The sequence below is a fragment of the Euphorbia lathyris genome, chromosome 1 (genome assembly GCF_963576675.1).
Source record: "Euphorbia lathyris chromosome 1, ddEupLath1.1, whole genome shotgun sequence".
Taxonomy (NCBI): Eukaryota; Viridiplantae; Streptophyta; class Magnoliopsida; order Malpighiales; family Euphorbiaceae; genus Euphorbia; species Euphorbia lathyris.
In genome coordinates this window covers 130455527-130475814 of record NC_088910.1, presented here as the reverse complement: position 1 = coordinate 130475814, position 20288 = coordinate 130455527, and the positions used below count along the sequence as shown (strand labels likewise).

The 20288-nt window shown below is 34.0% G+C and overlaps 1 protein-coding gene across 1 annotated transcript; it reads left to right on the top strand.

Moving 5' to 3' along the window:
- Positions 1-1461: 1461 nt before the first annotated feature.
- On the top strand, positions 1462-8043 carry LOC136211002 (bidirectional sugar transporter SWEET4-like). The gene is made up of 5 exons (XM_066002491.1): positions 1462-1585; positions 1670-1706; positions 3582-3960; positions 5508-5627; positions 7603-8043. The coding sequence occupies exons 1-5, from the start codon at positions 1543-1545 to the stop codon at positions 7777-7779; spliced, it is 756 nt and encodes a 251-aa protein (XP_065858563.1). The 5' UTR covers positions 1462-1542; the 3' UTR covers positions 7780-8043.
- The last annotated feature ends 12245 nt before the right edge of the window (positions 8044-20288 follow it).

The following is a 20288-nucleotide window of genomic DNA, read 5'->3' as shown; positions in this document are numbered from 1 at the left end:
TTAAAAGTTTAAGTTGATGAATAAGAGTTAAAAATAGTTATTATTATTATGGGATATCAAGTGCAAAAATATCCATAACGTCGACAATCAGGAGAAATTTCACCGCTAACATATAAAATAGTGCAATGTTATCTAAGTTTGGCAGCCAAGAGCAATTTTGTCCCTAAATTTTGGTAACAGATCATATAAATAGATGTAAAAAAAATTTTAAAAAGTATACTGTGTTTTGTAGGAGTTGTACAAAAAAATCCAAATATTTCATCGAATTTAAAAATATTAATCTCTAATTTATTATTAAATCGCAGAAAATGTGAATTTTTTTTAGAACCAACTGATATATAACTAGTATAGAGTTAAGGACAAAATATATGTGTTTTATAATAAATGGACCCAATTTGCTAACATTAAAGGTAAAATTGTTCATCATTGTCTTAGAGGTAAAATTGTATCATTTTAAACATTAAAAATAAAAAAATTTCTGGTTGTCATTGTTAAGGGTATTTTTCACATTATCCCTATTATTTTATGAGAATGTTTTTTGAATTTTTGAATTTTTATTATTATTTCCCACAAGTTATTGCTTTTTCTGTCTTTCAAACATATGGCTTTACAAAATACTTTTATTGCCAAATGTCAATTTAAAAAATCAAGAAAACATTTAATAATAAAAAATAAAAAAATAAAAAGAATAAACTATATAATATGACCAATTAACAAAAACAGTCTACATGATTTAAAAGTTTGCAAACATGAATTACGTAGTTTGTGCAGTTTACAAATTCAATTACACCGTAAAAAATTATTATCGTGATTATATACCTCAAAAAGGAAACAACTAAAAAGACCAACTTTACAAATTATTCAAAATACAATGTCTGACTTTATAAATTAACTAAGCCACAACTATTTTATAAAAAAAATGACTCACATACCCTCTAACTGTAAAACACAGAATCCCCATTTACAAACTTTTAAATCACGAGAACCGTCTTTACAAATCATCCAAACTACATGGTTTATTTTTATACTTTTCTCTTAAAAAAATCCAGTTAAATTCTCTTGATTACAATAAAATAAATAAAATTATTGATTTTATCAAAATATTTGTAGGGATAATTTAGTGAAATTAAGATATTTTAATGACTTTTAAAATATAAAATTTCAATTATAAACACATTATATTTACTGTACAGTAAAATATATAAAAAATGAGCTATAAACATAAATACAAAACCAATACTTAATAAAATAATATAAAAAAGTAAAAGAATTAAATTAATATTAAACCAATGAATATTCTTATTCCAGTTGTGCCCTCATGATCTGCTCTAAAAACACCTAACTTTTTTTTCAAAATAATAAAAAAAATAATAGGATAAAATTACAAATGGACCCCTCATCTTTTAATAAAATTGTAATTAAGTCCCCTTTTATGTGTATATATATAGATAGAAGATCACATTTCCTTCTTCATCAAAAACCTTCAAATACCCAAATTTTCTTCTGCCATTTTTGCTCTCATCTTCTTCTTCCTGCTTAGCCATGGTTTCTGTGGACACTGCCAGAAATGTTGTGGGCATTTTAGGTATGTTTTCTTCATTTTCTTCAAAATTATGAAATTCTTTCATTTTTATTTATTTTTTATAATTTAATTTATTATTATTTGCAGGAAACATTATCTCACTCTTCTTGTTCTTGTCCCCCTTGTAAGCTCTCTCTCTCTTTCATTATTCCATAAATTATTAAAAAAGTTTTGTTCGGTTCAACAGTTTAATCTTTCGTTAAAAACCATCCAAAAATCGGGTTTTCGAAACCATGATTAATGGATTTTTTTTATATTTTTAACTGTTAAGTAGTTTTGATTACTCTAATTTTAACGAAAGAGGCTAAACGATTGACGTGAATAAAATTTATTGATTTTACATATATGGAGAATCTCGTAAACCAATTGGTCGAAGTTCAAATCTTGATTTTTTTACTGATAAAATTTTAACATATGATAAGATAAGTTGAGTTTGTATTGTATGTGTTAAAGATAATGAATTATAAATAAAAGTCGAATTTGCCCCTAAAATTCTTGGAAATTTACCCTCATTGTAAAAATAGTTTTTAGCTCAATTTTTTTAAAATAATTTAAATTTACCGTATGGTAAAAACTTTAGCTCAATTTTACTTTTTTTCTAAGTAACAAAAAGTAGTGATGAAATCCTTGAAAGGATATAAAATTTAGATAAAATATGTGAGTAAAATTAAACTTATTTAATAATTTTAGGGGTAAATTTGATATTTAACACTAATAAAAAATACTATTCCTGCAACTTTAATTTTTCGGGTAAAAGGATGAGATTCATTTACCATAATGTATCAAGTTTATTTTTTTACCCTCTTTGTTAAAAATAGTTTCAATTCAATTTTATTCTTATTATAAAAAAATAATCCAAATTCACCTTAAGGTTGAAACTTTAATTTAATTTTACTCTTTTTGATACCGTAAAAAATTAGTGATGAAATTCCTCGAAAGGAGGTAAAATTGAGCTAAAATATCTTTAATATTTTTACACGTCTTTAATAATTTTAAGGGTAAAATTGATATTTAACTCCAATAAAAATACTATTTATGAACCTATCTACAACTTAGTTTTTGAGTAAAAAAATATCACAAGGATGAGATTCATTGCACGCTGTTATCGTAATCTATCAAGTTCAATTTTACCCTAATCGTAGAAAATTACATTGTAAAAACTTTAGCTCAATTTTATTCTTATTACCAAAAAATCCAAATTTACTCCATAGTGGAAATTTTAGTCTCAATTTTAACATTTTTTAAGTAAAATACATACAAAAATTAGAGTAAAATTGAGCTAAAATATCTGAAATATTTTTACTAAGAGAGTAAAATTAAACTTCTCTAATAATAGGAGTATGGGTAAAAATTGGCATTTAATCCTAATAAATATACTATTAATGAACCTATCTACGACTTAACTTTTTTAGTCAAAAGGTGTCAGAATCACGAGATTCACTACACACGGTTACTGATACCGAAGCTATCAATGTGACAATAGTTTCAAACTGACATCTAGGGGATGCTGCAATGAAACTAAAATTAAACTTCTCTAATCATTTTTAGGGGTAAAATTGACTTTTACCCCTAATAAAAATGGTATTCACGAGTCTATCTACAACTTAACTTTTTGAGTTAAAAAGTGTCAGAATCACGAGATTTATTACACGCGGTTACCCGAATCTATAAATGTAATAATAGTTTCAAACAGGTCCCGACCCAGATTTGAAATCCCAACTCTTCCCGGACCTCTAATGCTATTTTTACTAAAAGAGGAAAAGTAAACTTCTCTAATAATTTCAGGGGTAAAATTGACCTTTAACTCTAATAAAAACACTATTCACGAACCTACCTATAACTTAACTTTCTAAGTCAAAAGGTGTCAGAATCACGAAATTCATTGCACGCGGTAACCGAAAGCAATCAATATGACTATTATGTCAGACGAACATCTAGGGTCTCGAGCCAAATTTAAAACCCGGATTCTCTCCGAATCTCTAATAAATTTTTTTTACAGGCCGACGTTTATTGACATTTGGAAGAAGAAATCGGTGCAGCAGTACTCGCCGACACCATACCTAGCCACGCTGGTGAACTGCATGGTCTGGGTGGTGTACGGACTGCCAATGGTGCGCCCGAACAGTCTGCTGGTCATAACCATAAACGGAACCGGAACCGCGATTGAGTTCATATATGTGATTCTGTTCATTCTTTATTCGGACAAGAAAAAGAGGTTTAAAGTAGTTATGACTCTTGTTATTGGGGTTGTGTTCATAGCCGTTATGGCACTTCTTGTCTTAACTCTCGCCCATACTACCCAAAGACGGTCGATGATTGTGGGGCTTCTCGGCAGTGGTTTCAATCTCATCATGTATGCTGCTCCGTTAGCTGTCATGGTAAGTACGGGTCTTAATTAGTGTCGGAGTTCGAGGCGAATCACAGATCTCGATTTATGGAGTTCGAGAATTGAAGTCTGGAGCTGAGAATCATAGATATTGAGCTGATATCTATGTTTGTCAGGTTCGGAATTCAATTCTGATTCTCTCGGTGATGGCGTTCTGTAAATTTCACTGTAAATTTATGGATAGTCGATTAAAGAAGATTACCGAATGGAGAATTAAAGTCTTGAACTGAGAAGCATAGATATGGAATTGATATCTATATTTGTCAGGTTCAGAGTTCAATTATTCTTCTCTCAGTGATGGCGTTCTGTAAATTTCACTGTAAATTTATGGATAGTCTATTAAAGAAGAGTACGTTTTAACCGGGTGGAGGATTCAAGTCTTGAGTTGAGACGTATAGATATGCATTGTTGTCTATGGTTGTCTGGTTCAGAATTCAATTCTTCTCTTGGTTAAAATTTAGTGAATATGTTCTGTAAATTTCACTGTAAATTTATGAATTGTCGGTTAAAGAAGAGGTGAAATGAACTACGAAGCTTGAGAAACATAAATAAGGAATTGTTATCTATAATTGTCCGCTTCGGAGTTCACTTTTCCTCTCTCGGTTAAAATTTAATGTTTTTTAGAGACATTCGGTAAATTTCGAAGTTCAATTACTCACTTGGTCAAAATTTGTACTCATTAAATTGTCTTAACTAATTACTGTGATTAATCTTATCGAAATTGGTTGGTATTGGAGTTCGAGACAAATAATAGATCTCGATAATGAAATTTACAGAGTGTGTAAAGAAGTTTAATTCCACTCTCGTTAAAATTTAGGGATTTTTTTTTATAGACGTTATGTAAATTCGTTACTTTTTTTTTACGTACAAAATAAGAAAATCTAACAAAATTTTGGTTTTCATTTATTATCGTCATTAGATCAGATTAATCCGTCGAAGTTGGGCAGACATTTGATTTATATAAGTAAAAAACATTTTGATGTCTTTAATCTTTCATTTTTTATACATGGTAATTAAAAAATTAATAGTTTAATGTCATAAAAAATTAAAATAGCTTAATGTAAAAAATAAAATAAAATATCAAAATTTAAAATATTTAAATAAAAAATTAAGGATTCAATGAACGTAAAATTAATAGTCATGATACTTTTTTTTTTCCATATACATACTAGTTCAGTAATTGAAATTAATGGATGACATATTAATCCTGACATATATTTATTGTTCATTTATGAAAACTATACAAATATAAACTTTAACCAAAATAGGAGAAAAAATATAATTCGAAATGATAATAATAATAATAATTTTTTTATGAAAATAGTAAAATCTTTGAGATATTAATTGGTATAGGAGTTTTATTTTGGGTTAAAGTTTCTAAAAAAGTTTAAATTATCAATTATATTAATATTTTCTAAAAACAATATTATTATAAATCAATGTTTGAATTATATATATGTATGTGTTTTTAGACTTTTATGGATTTAAAAAAAAACTACTATTTATTTATTTGATTAATTATATTTTATTTTGATGCAGAAATTGGTGATAACGACGAAGAGCGTGGAATTCATGCCATTCTCTATTTCGTTCGCTTCCTTCTGCAACGGAGCGGCATGGAGTTCATATGCAATCATTCGATTCGATCCCTTTATTGCTGTATGTATTTCTCTCTTTTCATATATTTTATTTATTTCAAATTTGAAGAAAAACTTAAATAAAATAAATTAACATAATACCATTAATGTATTTTAAATAAAAAAAATTTAGCACCTATTTAGTTCAACTATTATTATTTACCATTCAATAACCCATAGATATTAACTTATTTTCCTTCCAAAAGTAGAAACAAAAAATTGTTCCCATAGTTATCAAACTCGGATCGGATAGGTCAAACCGATCACATTTAACTTTTGAAACTCGATGAGAACCGTTTGAATGAAATTTCTATAATAGCGGATTCAAATCATATATTAAATTTCACTCGTATCATTTTTTTCATAAAAAAATCCACAACCGTAACCATTAACCATTATTTTTAAAATGAAAATCATATAATATTTCGTCGGTTTCGGTTAATCAAATTTTTAGTTCGGTTTCGATTTGGTTTTTCAACCTTTTTCGCTTTTTCGGATTTTCTTTAATCCCTTTTCTTTTCTTTTTTGTTACTTCTTTACATTCTCCCAAATATTACCATATTTGATCAATAAAAAATTAGAGTGACAAAGTCGTGTTATATTTCGGTTATACGATGAATTTATATATTTTACATAAATTATCGTGTTATATAATTTATATATTTCACATGATTATAATTTATATATTATATAAATAAATAAAAATATAATTATATATGATATAAATATGATAATTATATATAAAATTTATATAAAAAATGCAATTAAGACCCAATTAAATCATGAATTTCATGCTTATACGTATACTAATAAAATCTGCAATATCTTAAATTTTATTATCTACCAAATTCAAAGACGCAATTTTCATGACTGATCTTTCCAATTCATTCATGTGTTTATTAGGTGAAAATTGAATTATTATTACTTAATTTATATATCTAGTACTAAAAATCACATTTAATATTAAGTACAATTTGGTTTTTCTTTCCTCTATACTTATTTCAAATTTCCCAAATTCCACAAAAGTTTGATTTAATTCGGTTTTGAGCCTAATCAACCAACCTCCAACCTTGTTCATTTTCCATTTTTGTCCTTATAATTTTTCTTTGAATATCAACTTTGGTGTCTTATTTATCAATTATGTTCACACCAATTAGGAAATTTCAATTTTTGGAAGAATATATGAATTTTTTGTCCTTTTCGTATTGGGATAAAAGTCGATTTTATCCTTCTCGTCGTACAAAACAACTCAATTTTACTCTCGTAATAAAAATATTAACTCAATTTTACGTTTTTTCAAGGAATTCTGTTGTTAGTTTTCGCTAACATTTACTTCAAAAATGGTAAAATTGAGTTAAACTTTCTACTATGAAGATAAAATTGAATTATTTTGTACGATAAGGATAAAATTGATTTTTTCCCGAATAATTTTTGGAGAAATTTTGACTATTATCTATTTATTACTCAAGATTTTGATTGATTATTTTCAAAAGTACTTTTTAAAAAATGTTAAATGTCTCACATAGGTTTATTGTGAAAATAATGCGTCATTTTATATGGTATCATATCTTTATAGTCCAGTTGTTACTTATGAAACGAATGCATTATTTATAAACACGAGCCTTCACTATATCTAGGTGCATTATATCCACCTTCTAAAAAAATAGGTGTGAGTTTTGCCCCTAAAGTTAAATTCTCCCCAAAATAGAAACATTTATCTCAATTTTACACTTTTTGAAAGAATTTCACCAATAATTTTTGTTGGTATTTAGAAGCTAAAGTTTTAACCGTGTGATAAAATTAAATTATTTTATTACACGATAAGAGAAACTAAATTCTCCAACAATTTTAGGGGCAAATTTGACTATTATCCTAAAAAAATATTTTGAATTGGGTTAATTATTTATAATTTATTTATAAAAGACTATTATCCCATATTTTATTTTTAAATTATAATTATTAAATACTAACAAATGGGTTAATTTTTTCTTAATCAGATTCCAAATGGGCTGGGCTGTGTATTAGCATTGGCCCAATTGGTGCTAATTGGTGTGTTCTACAAATCTACAAAAATGCAAATTGAGGCTAGAAGGGCAAAAGGGGAAGTGGATTTATCAGAAGTTGTGGTCAATGGGAATGGAAATGTCAATGGAAATGGAAATTCTAAGACATGAAGAATTGAAATAATTTCTTAGAGAAAAAAAGAATTGGAATAATAATAAATAATAATTATATATATAGTGTAAATCAAAAACCTCATTTCATCTTCCATATATACCCTCAAACAGATTGGTAACATTTATAGTTTATTTATGCTATAATATGTTACTCAATCTTGATTTGTTTTTGGGTTTTTGTTACCTTTCATATATCATCATGTACTTCTAGTGAGTGTTTTTGACTCATCATCAATGAAAAACTATATATATTTAGTCGTATATTTGGTTCGGTTATTGTTATTTATTGTTTGTTCGTAGATATTAGTTGAGTTCTTTTTTTTAATCAAAATAGTTATTTATCGTTAGTTTTGTAATCCTAACCAAACGTTGTTTGGAAAAAAAAAACAAAAAAGTTATAAAAAAAATAAACACGTACTTTTTAGGAGTGGCGTGGCTAGGATTCTAAATCTAGAGTGAAATTTGTAGCGTTCTTGAATTCTCTTTCGAGTTGAAAGACTGTTTGAACCACCATTCTCGGAGTGAATTCCGATGGATAAGATGTCATGAACTTCTTGTAAAGTATTATTTGGTTTTGATCTATTAAGAATATTTTTATTTGGCCTCTAATTTATTAATTTATGATATTGATATCCTAAATTTGGTTACCTAGTGTATAATAATCAATTAAATTTGATCAAATCTAGACAAAAATTTGCACGTGTGTAAGGAGACCTATTAAATCATGCGTGAGATGACTGCTATTCACATGGAGAAGAATTGATGTTCTCTAAGATTGTAGAAACAAAGAAATAAGTGGTTTTCAAATATGGAATATTATATAAATTTCGACGACTAAGCAGATAGGAGAAATATTATGTCAATGATCATCAAACGCAAATATTTAAGAGGTCTTCTTATATACGTGCTTATACGAGAGAATGGGTGAGATATTAGTTCCTGATAATCAATGAATCTATATATATATTTAGAGTATATTTGGTTGCGTTATTGTTATTTATTGTTTGTTGGTAGATATTAATTGAGTTTTTTTTTTTTTTATCAAAATGGTTATCCTCATTTATTTCTTAATCTTAACCAAACGTTTTTATGTTGACCGTTTGAAAAATAAACCAAAGATAAGCTATAAAAAATCAAATAAACACTTACTGTTTAGCAGTGGTGCGGCTAAGATTCTAAATCTAAAGTGAATTTGTAGCATGCGTGAATCTCTTTCCAGTTGAAAGGGTGCTTGAACCACCATTCCCAAAGTGAATTCTGATAGATGGGGTGTCATGAACTCCTGACAAAATATTATTTGGTTTTGTTCTCTTTTATATGTACTTCTAATCAGCGATTTTGGCTCGTAATCATGGAATCTATATATATTTCAGTCATTTTCAATTATATTTAAAGTATATTTGGTGCAGTTATGGTTGTTTATTATTTTTTATATTGTTATTGTTTGTCGGTAGATATTAATTGAGTTTCCTATCGAAATAGGTATATGCATTTGTTCCTAAAATTCCATTTCCAGTTGGAAGGATGCTTGAACCGCTCTTTCAAGAGTGAATTCTAATAGACGAGGTGCCATGAACTCCTTACACCTCCTCTTTCTACCATTTTAAGTCTTTAGGGAGTATTAAAAGCCATTGAAAATACATTATTTGTTAAGATTGTAAGAGTCTCATATGAACCATATACAATAATATATATAGATTATATTTGTATCTAACTGGGAATAATATAAATAATAAAATACTATTCAGTTGGGATTCCTATTTAACTAATAGATATTCCTATTCAAATAAGAACTCATATTTATTGTTACTTCCTTTATAAAAACGATTTATTTGAAAAGAAGATAATCAACGAGTTCACATTTAAATTCTAAATAGATCTGTTCATGGGTTTGCGGTTCGTCCCTACATTTGAATTTTATATAAGTTTTTATGTTGAACTTTAACATATTTGTATGTTGCAATTGCATAATGTTGGATTTGGTTCAAAGTATTTTTTTTTTTTTTTTGTCTTTGGTCTATTAAGAATATTTTTATTTGGCCTATAATTTATTATTTTTGATGAGGGCATCCCTTCCTCTAATACGAGTCCGGAACTAAGGGACCAGAACCGTGGAGAGCCATCCGAGGAAGACGAAGGAAACAACAGCCAGCAGAATACGCGGAGCGTGCCTAACAAGGCACGGAGCATGAAGAGCCCTGATTCCGAAGGAAAGTTCAGAACGCGGGGCGTGCCTCCCTATGCGCGGAGCGTGGATCCAGCTCCCGAAGAGAGTTCTGTCTAGGAGGTCAACTACGCGGGGAGTACTCCCAGGGACGCCATGCGTGAAACCCACCAACGAGAGCTACCAAGTCCAGGAGCTCAACCACGCAGGGCGTGATGAGGACTACGCGGAGCGTGCCCAGCGGGAGAATGCTTCTTCACCAAGTTCTTGTTGCTAGGGACCATTTCCGCTTCACCTTAATTTACTGTTTTGCCACCACCCCTTTATTTACTGAACTACCATTACTATTTCCCCTCCCTATTTTGCCCCTATCCATGATGTTGTGTTAAAAATCCTATTTGAGGGCTTTTAGTCTTTTCCCTCAAAATTAGATGGAGTATATAAGCTCCTTATTTTGTAATGATCTCTAACTTTTGATGAATTAAACAAACATAGCCTCCATTGGAGCCAAGATTCTTTCTTGTTGGGTTCATTTAACCTTCAAGTTTTAGCTTGAGAAGTTAGTAATCTTTATGGGTTTACGATTAAAACTCTCAACCCGACTTCAATCTACATCAGTTTGTATCAGAGCCGAGTCGTTTTCCTTCCCGGAGACTTCTTCTCGGAAATGGTTCAACCACGTATCAACAACGAAGCCATCAGATCCCATGAACAACGAGTTGACGTGCTCGAAGGCACCGTGAAGCAACTATCGGACTCCCTACGGGTGTTAGAAGAGAAGCACGAAACGAGTACTCGAGAGATTCTTCTCACCATTGAAGGGCTTAAACTTGGAGGCTGGAATAACCAAGATCTCCTAGCCGGAGAACCTCTATGGCGACAAGTAGAGAAAGCTCACCCCAACATGACCGACAACCAACACCACCACCAAGAAGAAACTATGCACCCCAACCAATGGACGCTCGGGTTCATGAGGTAAGACGCACTAATCCCGTTATCATGAGAAATGCCGATAGTGATAGTGACGTCGATTTGTTTGATGATTTTGAGATGCCTAGGATTGCTAGGAATATTGGGATTAGAATTGATGATAATGCTTTGAATGATAGACATAGGCATGATATGAATGTGAATGATGTTGTTGGTCCCGCGCATGTGCGTGCCGGGAATTTGGATATTGTGCATAATGATGTTATAGGTGGTTATGAAAGGGAGAATTTCGGTTTGAATGACCCGTATGGGGGTAGAGGGAATGAAAGAGGCGGATATAGAGGCGAGCCGAATGGGAGAATGGGGTATGGAGGAAATTTTGAGAGGGATGATGCCTTCAAGTTAAAGGTGGACCTACCGTCATTCGGGGGAGAACTCGACATAGGGGGTTTCTCGATTGGTTACTTGAGGTAGAGAGATTCTTCGGTTATGCGGGTATACTGGAAGATCGGAAGGTCCGTTTAGTGGCTTATCGATTGAAGGGAGGAGCTTCAGTTTGGTGGGATAACGTGAAAGAAGGGAAAAGGAGAGGAGGAAGGGAGCCGATTAGATCTTGGCTTAGAATGAAGTCGATGTTGAGGGAGCGGTTTCTACCACCCGACTATGAGCAGTATATTTATAGTTAATATCGGAACTGCTCTCAAGGATCGAGGAGTGTGCACAAGTACACCTCGGAATTCTTGCGGCTTTCGGCAAGGGCTAACTTGTCGGAAACCAAAAGCCAAAAGACTTCAAGGTATCTTGAAGGATTAAGATACAACATCCAAGACCGGATTGGAACACAAATGGTGGTTCGGGTCCAAGACGCTCGGAACCTTGCTTTGAAGGCCGAGTCTCAATTGAGTTTGAGAGGACGCGAAGGATATAGAAGTGCCGGGGTTGAAAATGTGTATGGAGGGAGAGGAGCTCCCAAAGGAGTTAACAAGGGCAAGGGAATTGCTAGCTCAAGTGATTCCAAGACGCCTAATGTGGGTAAGGCACCTAGTGGGGATGTAAGACCTTTTAAGGCGGCACAACCCCCTAGGGGAAATAACCCCTATACAAGACCGGCTCCATTCAAATGTTTTCGATGTAACGAGCCGGGTAATCGTTCTAATAAATGCCCTAAGAGAAGAAGCGCCAATATGGTCGAGCGGTATGAGGACGAAGATGAGTATGATGATGAAGGAGATGTGTGTTGTGATACGATAGATGATGAGGAGGATGGAGAGTATGATGGTGGCTGGGCCATACATGTCGTGAGGAGACTCTTGGTCTCGAGTAGAGTAGAAGCGGACCAACGACACCAATTGTTTCAGACTCGATGTCTAGTGCAAGGGGTGAAATGTAATTTGATCATCGATATCGGCAGTCAAAAGAACATCATTAGCGACACCGCGACCAAGAGATTCGGATTGACTATTGAGGCACACCCTAGTCCGTATAGTGTGGGGTGGATCAAGAACGTGGGGGAGATGAAGGTCACCCAAAGGTGTCGGGTACCTCTTGAGATTGGAGAGTACCGGGATGAGGTCTATTGTGACATTGTGGAAATGGATGATTGCCACCTATTATTGGGATGTCTGTGGCAATTTGATAAAGATGCTACTCATGTCGGGAGAAAGAACACCTATCGTTTTTTGAAGGATGGGGTTCGGTATGTGCTCACCCCTCTTGTGGGAGAGACTAAGATCAAAGGAAAATCTACCTTGATCGTTTGCCCGACTCATAAGGCGTTCATTAATGAGTGTGAGGAAAGTCAAGCGGTCTATATAGTGATGGTAAATCTAGCACACCGTCAGATAGGGTAGGAAGTGAAGAAGGAGAGGTTTCGAAAGATGTGGGAAGATTGCTTAATGAATTCCATGATGTGTTTCCGGAAGAGCTACCCTATGGTTTACCACCTCTACGGGACATTCAACACCACATTGACCTTGTGCCGAGAGCTAGCTTGCCTAGCCTCCCTCACTACCGAATGAGTCCCAAGGAGAGCGAGGTTATGAAGGAAAAGGTGGAGGAACTAATCAAAATGGGCTATGTAAGGAAGAGTATGAGTCCATGTGCGGTTCCGGCATTGTTAACACCAAAGAAAGACGGGTCATGGAGGATGTGTGTGGATAGTCGAGCAATCAACAAAATCACCATCCGGTACAAGTTCCCGATTCCCCGACTTGATGATATGCTTGACCAGTTGAATGGGTCTAAGGTCTTTTCGAAGATTGATTTAAGAAGTGGATACCACCAAATCCGAATTAAGGCGGGAGATGAGTGGAAGACAACATTTAAGACGCGTGATGGATTGTATGAGTGGCTAGTGATGCCGTTTGGGATGACTAATGCACCGAGTATCTGTAGGAAATTAGGCTAAGGTATAGCAGCGGAAATATAAAAATTTTAACCTATTTCCATTTAACCCTAGGATCCGTTAATCGTTATTTCATATAAAGAAGGATAAGAAGAATTACCTTTTTGATGATCAATCTACCGTTGTTAATGAAGTGCCCACAACTCTTCTCCGAGTTCCCAAACACGAAATAAAACACGGGAAGATTAATTTAGAATCAACCGTTGAATAGCAACCAAAGTAGATTGCTTCTAAATAATCAACACAAGATCAAGGATAAAAGAAATATATGAAATCAATTGATCGGAAGGAAGCCGTAGAAAATCTCGTCCTCGAACTGGGGTGTCGAAATTTTCTCTCTCTTGCACTATAGGGATTTCGAAAATCACTAGGGCTTGCTCTCTTGGGGATTTCGTAAATCACTAGGGGAGGGGTATTTATAATCTCTTGTATCTAATCCCTAGTTAGATAGAATTAGGTTACTGAATAGGAATTCAATTCGGAATAGAATTCCTAATTATTATCTCATTATATATCTAATATATTAAGGATAATAATAATAACCTTATTGGATAATAATAGGAGTATTATAATCTAATTAAAACTCCTAACTTATTTATCTCTTAATTAATTTAATTCATAATCCTAATCTAATTAGGATTAACAAAATCAAATTAATTATTCATGTATTTAACTACATGCATTTCGACCCCCCCCCCACCCTTTGGTCCATGGGCCTTATTGGGCTCAATTGGGCTTCCATCAATTAATTAACATCTATCTCTCTTTTAGGTTCCAAGTCTTATGTGTGACCCATTAGGTTCTTATTGCTTCTAGCCGTATGCAACGTTATTAAATAATTTTCAAAGAATTATATTTAATCTTTGCATAACGGAATGATGTACAGAGTATGTGATTAGCAAGTCTGTAATCATTCCCCCAGAGCTATAAGAAGACAGGTTGATTCTGTCGTTAACCTTTCCGTATTAGTTACAGTATAATTCGATCCTTTATCAACTACATCCTTGAACTGAATCTTATGACTATGGATGATGTCAAGTCACATATAGCGAGACGTTCATTTTACTTGTACAGGCCGAGTCAACTCAAATAGATAGGTTAAGTGAAATCTGTATTTTCAAGTCTTAAGCTATCACCTTGCAAGGATTTAGAGTCGAGTCTTCCACAAGCGATCCTTGGATGTATCTCCCATTTATCGGGAGTGATAAATGCTCAATCCAATATATAACGATCCCGCAATCACTTCCTGTGATACCCAACGTCTACTGTTCACACCCCATAGTCATCTCTGTTAAGGATCGTGTTACACCAGAGTCAAAGCGTCACATTCCGTAATCCAGAATACCAATTAATATTCCTTTGAGTCTGAGGATTAGTTATACCTATCAATACCAATGAGATGAACAGGTGACAAGGATGAATCTACCCATCCTGTTATCTCAAATCAGATCCCCAATCCTAATGAACTACTTTTCATCGGATCCATGTAACTGTCCAGATATCTGTATATATGAAGCTTGTGAGATCAGCTTTCTGTCGGACAGAAGACATTGTTACATGCAAGTCTCAACAGTGATATATCAATCCTAAACATATCACTTGACTTGGGGTGGTTTTAAGTTTATTAGTTTATTATAAAGTTTTGTCTCACTTCATGCTTGTATGAACACTTTATAATCACTTTAAACAAACTTACGGATTTCCTTTTATTAGACTTTATTTAGTGCTTAAAAGGGATTGCCTTTATATAGTTATAAAACATATATCTCACTAAAACAAATGATATAAAGAACAATTCATTTACATTAAGTTTGTATCCTAGAACAATTGTCTATAGGACACTAAACCCCAACATACTCCCACTTGGACTAAAGCCAATTGTTTCTAAAACTTATCCCAGTAGAAGTTAAATGACGATCATGTACTTTCTGGGTTAAAGTCTTTGTCAACGGATCTGCAACATTGTCCTCTGTAGGTACTCTATCTATTCTCACATCTCCTCTAGCCACAATCTCTCTAATGATGTGGTATCGCTTAAGGTAATGCTTGGACGCATTATGAGACCGTGGTTCCTTTGCTTGCGCAATGGCTCCATTGTTATCATAATACAGTGTAATGGGATTTACAATGTCAGGCACCACACCAAGTTCTGTAATGAACTTTCTAATCCAAACCGCTTCCTTTGCTACTTCCGCAGCTGCGATATACTCTGACTCGGTCGTAGAGAAAGCTACGCTTCCCTGCTTGGAACTCTTCCAACTGACCGCGCCCCCATTCAAGATAAACAGGTATCCTGATTGGGATTTAAAATCATTCTCATCTGTGAGATGACTTGCGTCTGAAAATCCTTCTATTTTCAGATCACCTTCTCCGTACACTAGGAACATATCTTTAGTTCTTCTCAAGTACTTAAGAATGTTCTTGACGGCAATCCAATGCTCGTCTCCCAGATTCCCTTGGTAACGACTCGTTACGGATAACGCGAACGCTACGTCAGGTCTAGTGCATAGCATAGCATACATAATCGAACCGATTGCGCTGGCGTACGAGACTACAGCCATGCGTCTTTTATCATCATCGGTTTTAGGACATTGATGATTGTTTAACTTTACTCCATGTAGCATGGGTAAGTTACCTCGTTTCGATTCAAGCATGCTAAACCGATTTAGCACCTTTTCAATGTATGTAGCCTGTGAAAGACCAAGCAGTCTTCTCGATCTATATCTGTAGATCTTTATACCAAGTATATAAGCTGCTTCACCAAGGTCTTTCATTGAGAAGTTACCAGATAACCATACTTTTACCGACTGGAGTAGAGCAATGTCATTTCCCATTAATAATATATCGTCCACATATAGTATGAGAAATGTTATAGAGCTCCCACTTGCTTTCTTGTAAATGCAAGCTTCTTCGCAATTTTGTTCGAAACCAAATTGTTTTATGGTTTCGTCAAAACGCTTATTCCAGCTTCTTGATGCTTGCTTGAGTCCATAAATGGATCTCTGAAGTTTGCAAACTTTATTTGCATCCTTCGATATGAAACCTTCAGGCTGCATCATATATACATCCTCAAGGAGGTTTCCGTTTAGGAAAGCTGTTTTCACATCCATTTGCCAAATCTCATAATCGAAATGAGCGGCAATTGCAAGCATGATTCTGATTGATTTGGACATAGCCACAGGAGAGAAAGTTTCGTCATAATCAATTCCTTGCTTCTCACGATATCCTTTCACTACTGTCCTAGCTTTGTAGGTGCTAACCTTTCCATCCATGTCTGTCTTCTTTTTGAAGATCCACCTGCACCCAATGGGTATTATCCCTTCGGGTGGATCAACCAAAGTCCACACTTGGTTAGTATACATGGAATCCATTTTAGAATCCATGGCCTCAAGCCATGCTTTAGAATCTGGACTAGTAAGAGCCTCTTCGTAGTTTTCGGGTTCGTCGTCTAACACGGGAACCTCATTATCATCTCCCACTAGAAAACCATATCTAACTGGGAGTTCACGAACTCTTTGTGATCTACGAATAGGTGGCACTGGAGTATCATCTAATGGGACTTCTTCGGGTACCTCAACCACCTCTGTTGTTTCAGTCGGTATTTCTTCTTCTTGAACTTCGTCAAGTTCAATCATGCTTCCCTTTTGTGTTTCTTCGAGAAACTCTTTCTCTAAGAAGGTTGCGTGCTTGGATACTATTACTTTCTGATCATCTGGATGATAGAAGTAATATCCCATAGTTTCCTTAGGGTATCCAATGAAGAAACATTTATCAGATTTCGAATCTAGTTTGTCGGACGCAATGCATTTGACAAATGCTGAACAACCCCATACTCTCATAAATGAAAACACGGGTTTCCTACCAACGAACAATTCATATGGTGTGGAACTAGCGGATTTAGTTGGTACTCGATTTAGGGTGAAGAGGGCAGTTTCTAAGGCATAGCCCAAGAACGTCTTTGGAAGTAAGGCCATGCTCATCATGGATCGTACCATATCTAGTAGGGTACGATTTCTCCTCTCGGATACACCATTGTGTTGTGGTGTATAGGGAGGTGTCCATTGTGAGCATATCCCACATTCAGTTAGATAATTCAGAAAATCATCTGAAAGATATTCGCCACCTCGATCAGATCGAAGCGTCTTTATTTTCTTTCCTAATTGATTTTCTACTTCATTCTTGAAGCATTTGAATTTCTCAAAAGCTTCTGATTTGTGCTTCATCAAGTAGATGTAACCATATCGGGTATGGTCATCTATGAAGCTTATGAAGAATCTGAATCCTCCTCTTGCTTGGACTGACATAGGACCGCATACATCTGAATGAATGAGTCCTAGAGTGTCTGATACACGCTCACCTTTATTGCTAAAGGGTGTCTTTGTCATTTTACCTTTTAAACATGATTCGTATGTTTCCAATGATTCGGGATCGATTGGATCTATAAGCCCATCTGAATGTAGCTTTAGCACGCGTCTCTTGTTTATATGGCCTAAACGACAATGCCACAAGTAAGTTGAATTATCTAGCTTATGTCTTTTGGTATCAATTGTAAAAACAGGAATTTTGTCATCTAACACATAAATCTCATTTTGTGATATTCCTGAAAAATAAAAGATCGAATCTTTATAAAATTTGCAACTCTTGTCTTTTATTGAAATATGAAAACTGTCATCAACGAGACGGCTAATAGAAATAATGTTACGAGATATTTGCGGAACGTACAAACAGTTCCTTAATTCTATTACAAGCCCAGAGGGCAAATTCAAAATATAATCTCCAATTGCGAGGGCGGCAACTCTTGCTCCATTTCCCACTCGCAAGTTTATGCTTCCTTTCTTTAGTTCCTTAGTCTGTTTTAGCTCCTGTATATTTGTACAAATATGAGATCCACATCCGGTATCAAGTACCCAAGATTCAGACTGTGAAACTGTATTTATTTCAATATAAAACATACCAGATGTTGAAGCACCGCCATTTCCCTTCTTGAGGGAGGCTAGGTACTCCTTGCAGTTCCTCTTCCAATGCCCGTCTTTACCACAGAAGTGGCACTCTCCTTTGGGCTTCTTCACTTCCTTTCCCTTAGCTTTGTTGGGCACGGCTTTCTTACCTTTCTTGGGATATTTAGGATTGGGATAATTCCCTTTCCTCTTCTTTGATCCCTCAATGACAAGAGCCGGTATGGCTTTGTCTTTCTTCATATTGGGCTCAACTGACTTGAGCATATTTGCAAGCTCTTCAAGAGAGGTTTGCAAGTCATTCATCTGATAGTTCATAATGAACTGTGAATAACTCTCTGGGAGGGATTGAAGAATCAAGTCTATGCTTAATTCGTTATCCATCGCAAATCCAATACTAGAAAGTTTGGTAATGTAGCCAATCATCTTGACACAATGTGTCATGACAGATGTGCCCTCTTGCATCCTGCAACGATATAGCAACTTGGATATCTCGTAGCGTTCGCACCTAGTCTGTTTCCCAAATAGCTCTTTAAGGTGCATGATGATGGAATATGCATCCATTTCCTCATGTTGCCTTTGTAATTCCGGTGTCATCGATGCAAGTATGATGCATCCGGCATGATCATCATCAGCCTTGTGCTTTTGGTAAGCATCAATTTCCTCAATGGGAGCATCATCAGCAGGGATAGGGGGTATCGTTGTATCAAGTACATACCCTATCTTATCGAACTTCAAAACAATTTTGAGGTTACGAAACCAGTCGGTGAAGTTTGAACCATTCAATTTGTTATCGGTAAGAATGTTTTGCAGATTGGTTTTAGTCATGATTTTAAGAGTGTGTTTAATTAAACCTGAGAGTGAGAAAGAGTAAACGTATGTCATTCATTTGCTTAAAGTATATCAATCTAAAATTATAGGCCTTTTAGTTTATTTTAGATTGCTCCCACTATTTTGCCAAATTAATAGCCCTCCATATTAATTCGAAGAATTTCAAAAATCCTTTAGTGAGCTAGGATCCTAACTCCTGAGATTTCGCCTTGAGTTTACTCAACAAGCTAGTCTCATTCATTAGGTAGATTCATGTAATCAATCACATCTTTAATGTGATTCCTAGGTTATTGGGTTACTAACCACATTAGTAACTAATATGCTATTCATATTAATCCCAACCGTATTACCCATTAGTTTATGACAACATGAGTTTACTCATCCAATTATCATAATCTAATTTAAGTATTACCCTATATTCATGAAAAATGATTTTTGATAATTCAGGTGTTACCGTAAGACCCCGAGCTTGAGTTTACTCAACAACCCAAAGGCCCTCAGTACTGCCGGCTGAATTATAATATTAGGGAGGGACAACCGATTTTAATAACTTGCTTATTTACTTAACTTTTTAATGAGGGATTTTATTTTAGGTCTCATAATCTAACTTAGTCTTGATTTGCTTTAGCATACATCAGACACATACATTCACATACATTGGCGTTATGGAAATATCATCTAAATTATTCCGTCGAGCCAGAGACGGAATAAAAGGGCAAACCTAAGGAAATACTAACTATTACATATTTCTCTTTAAGTCCTCCGTCTTCTCCATGACGCCTTGAAATTACATATTATACTACTAAAGAAAACTTCAATTGAATTGAAGGGAATCAGATGAGAGGAGAAATTACAATAGATAGTAGAAAGGCAGGACTCGCAGGCCCTATTTCAAAAATACCAAAAGACTAAAAGAGGGTCCAAATATGTCCATAACTCCAAACATGCATAGACTCAATTAAATAAATTTAATTGGTTGATTACATAACTATCTTATGTAATATTTATGTTAATCACATTAACTTATCAAATTAACTTTCATCCAATTTTACTTCTAATAGTTTCGTATCTTTTATATTAATTTTTAGATTTTTTTTTTTGTAGAAAAGGAAAAGAAAAACGAACAACAACAAACTACCCAGGAATTAGCCTAGGGAAGCTAACCCCAATCCTATCTTCTAAGAGAAGATGAGAGATGAAACTAGGGGAAACAGGAAGGGTA

Excerpts from the sequence above, each read along its gene's own strand:
- LOC136211002 (XM_066002491.1), top strand. The coding sequence starts at position 1,543 with ATGGTTTCTGTGGACACTGCCAGAAATGTTGTGGGCATTTTAG. Across the intron at positions 1,586-1,669 it reads AAATGTTGTGGGCATTTTAG|GAAACATTATCTCACTCTTC; the intron begins GTATGTTTTCTT and ends TATTATTTGCAG. Across the intron at positions 3,961-5,507 it reads CTGCTCCGTTAGCTGTCATG|AAATTGGTGATAACGACGAA; the intron begins GTAAGTACGGGT and ends ATTTTGATGCAG.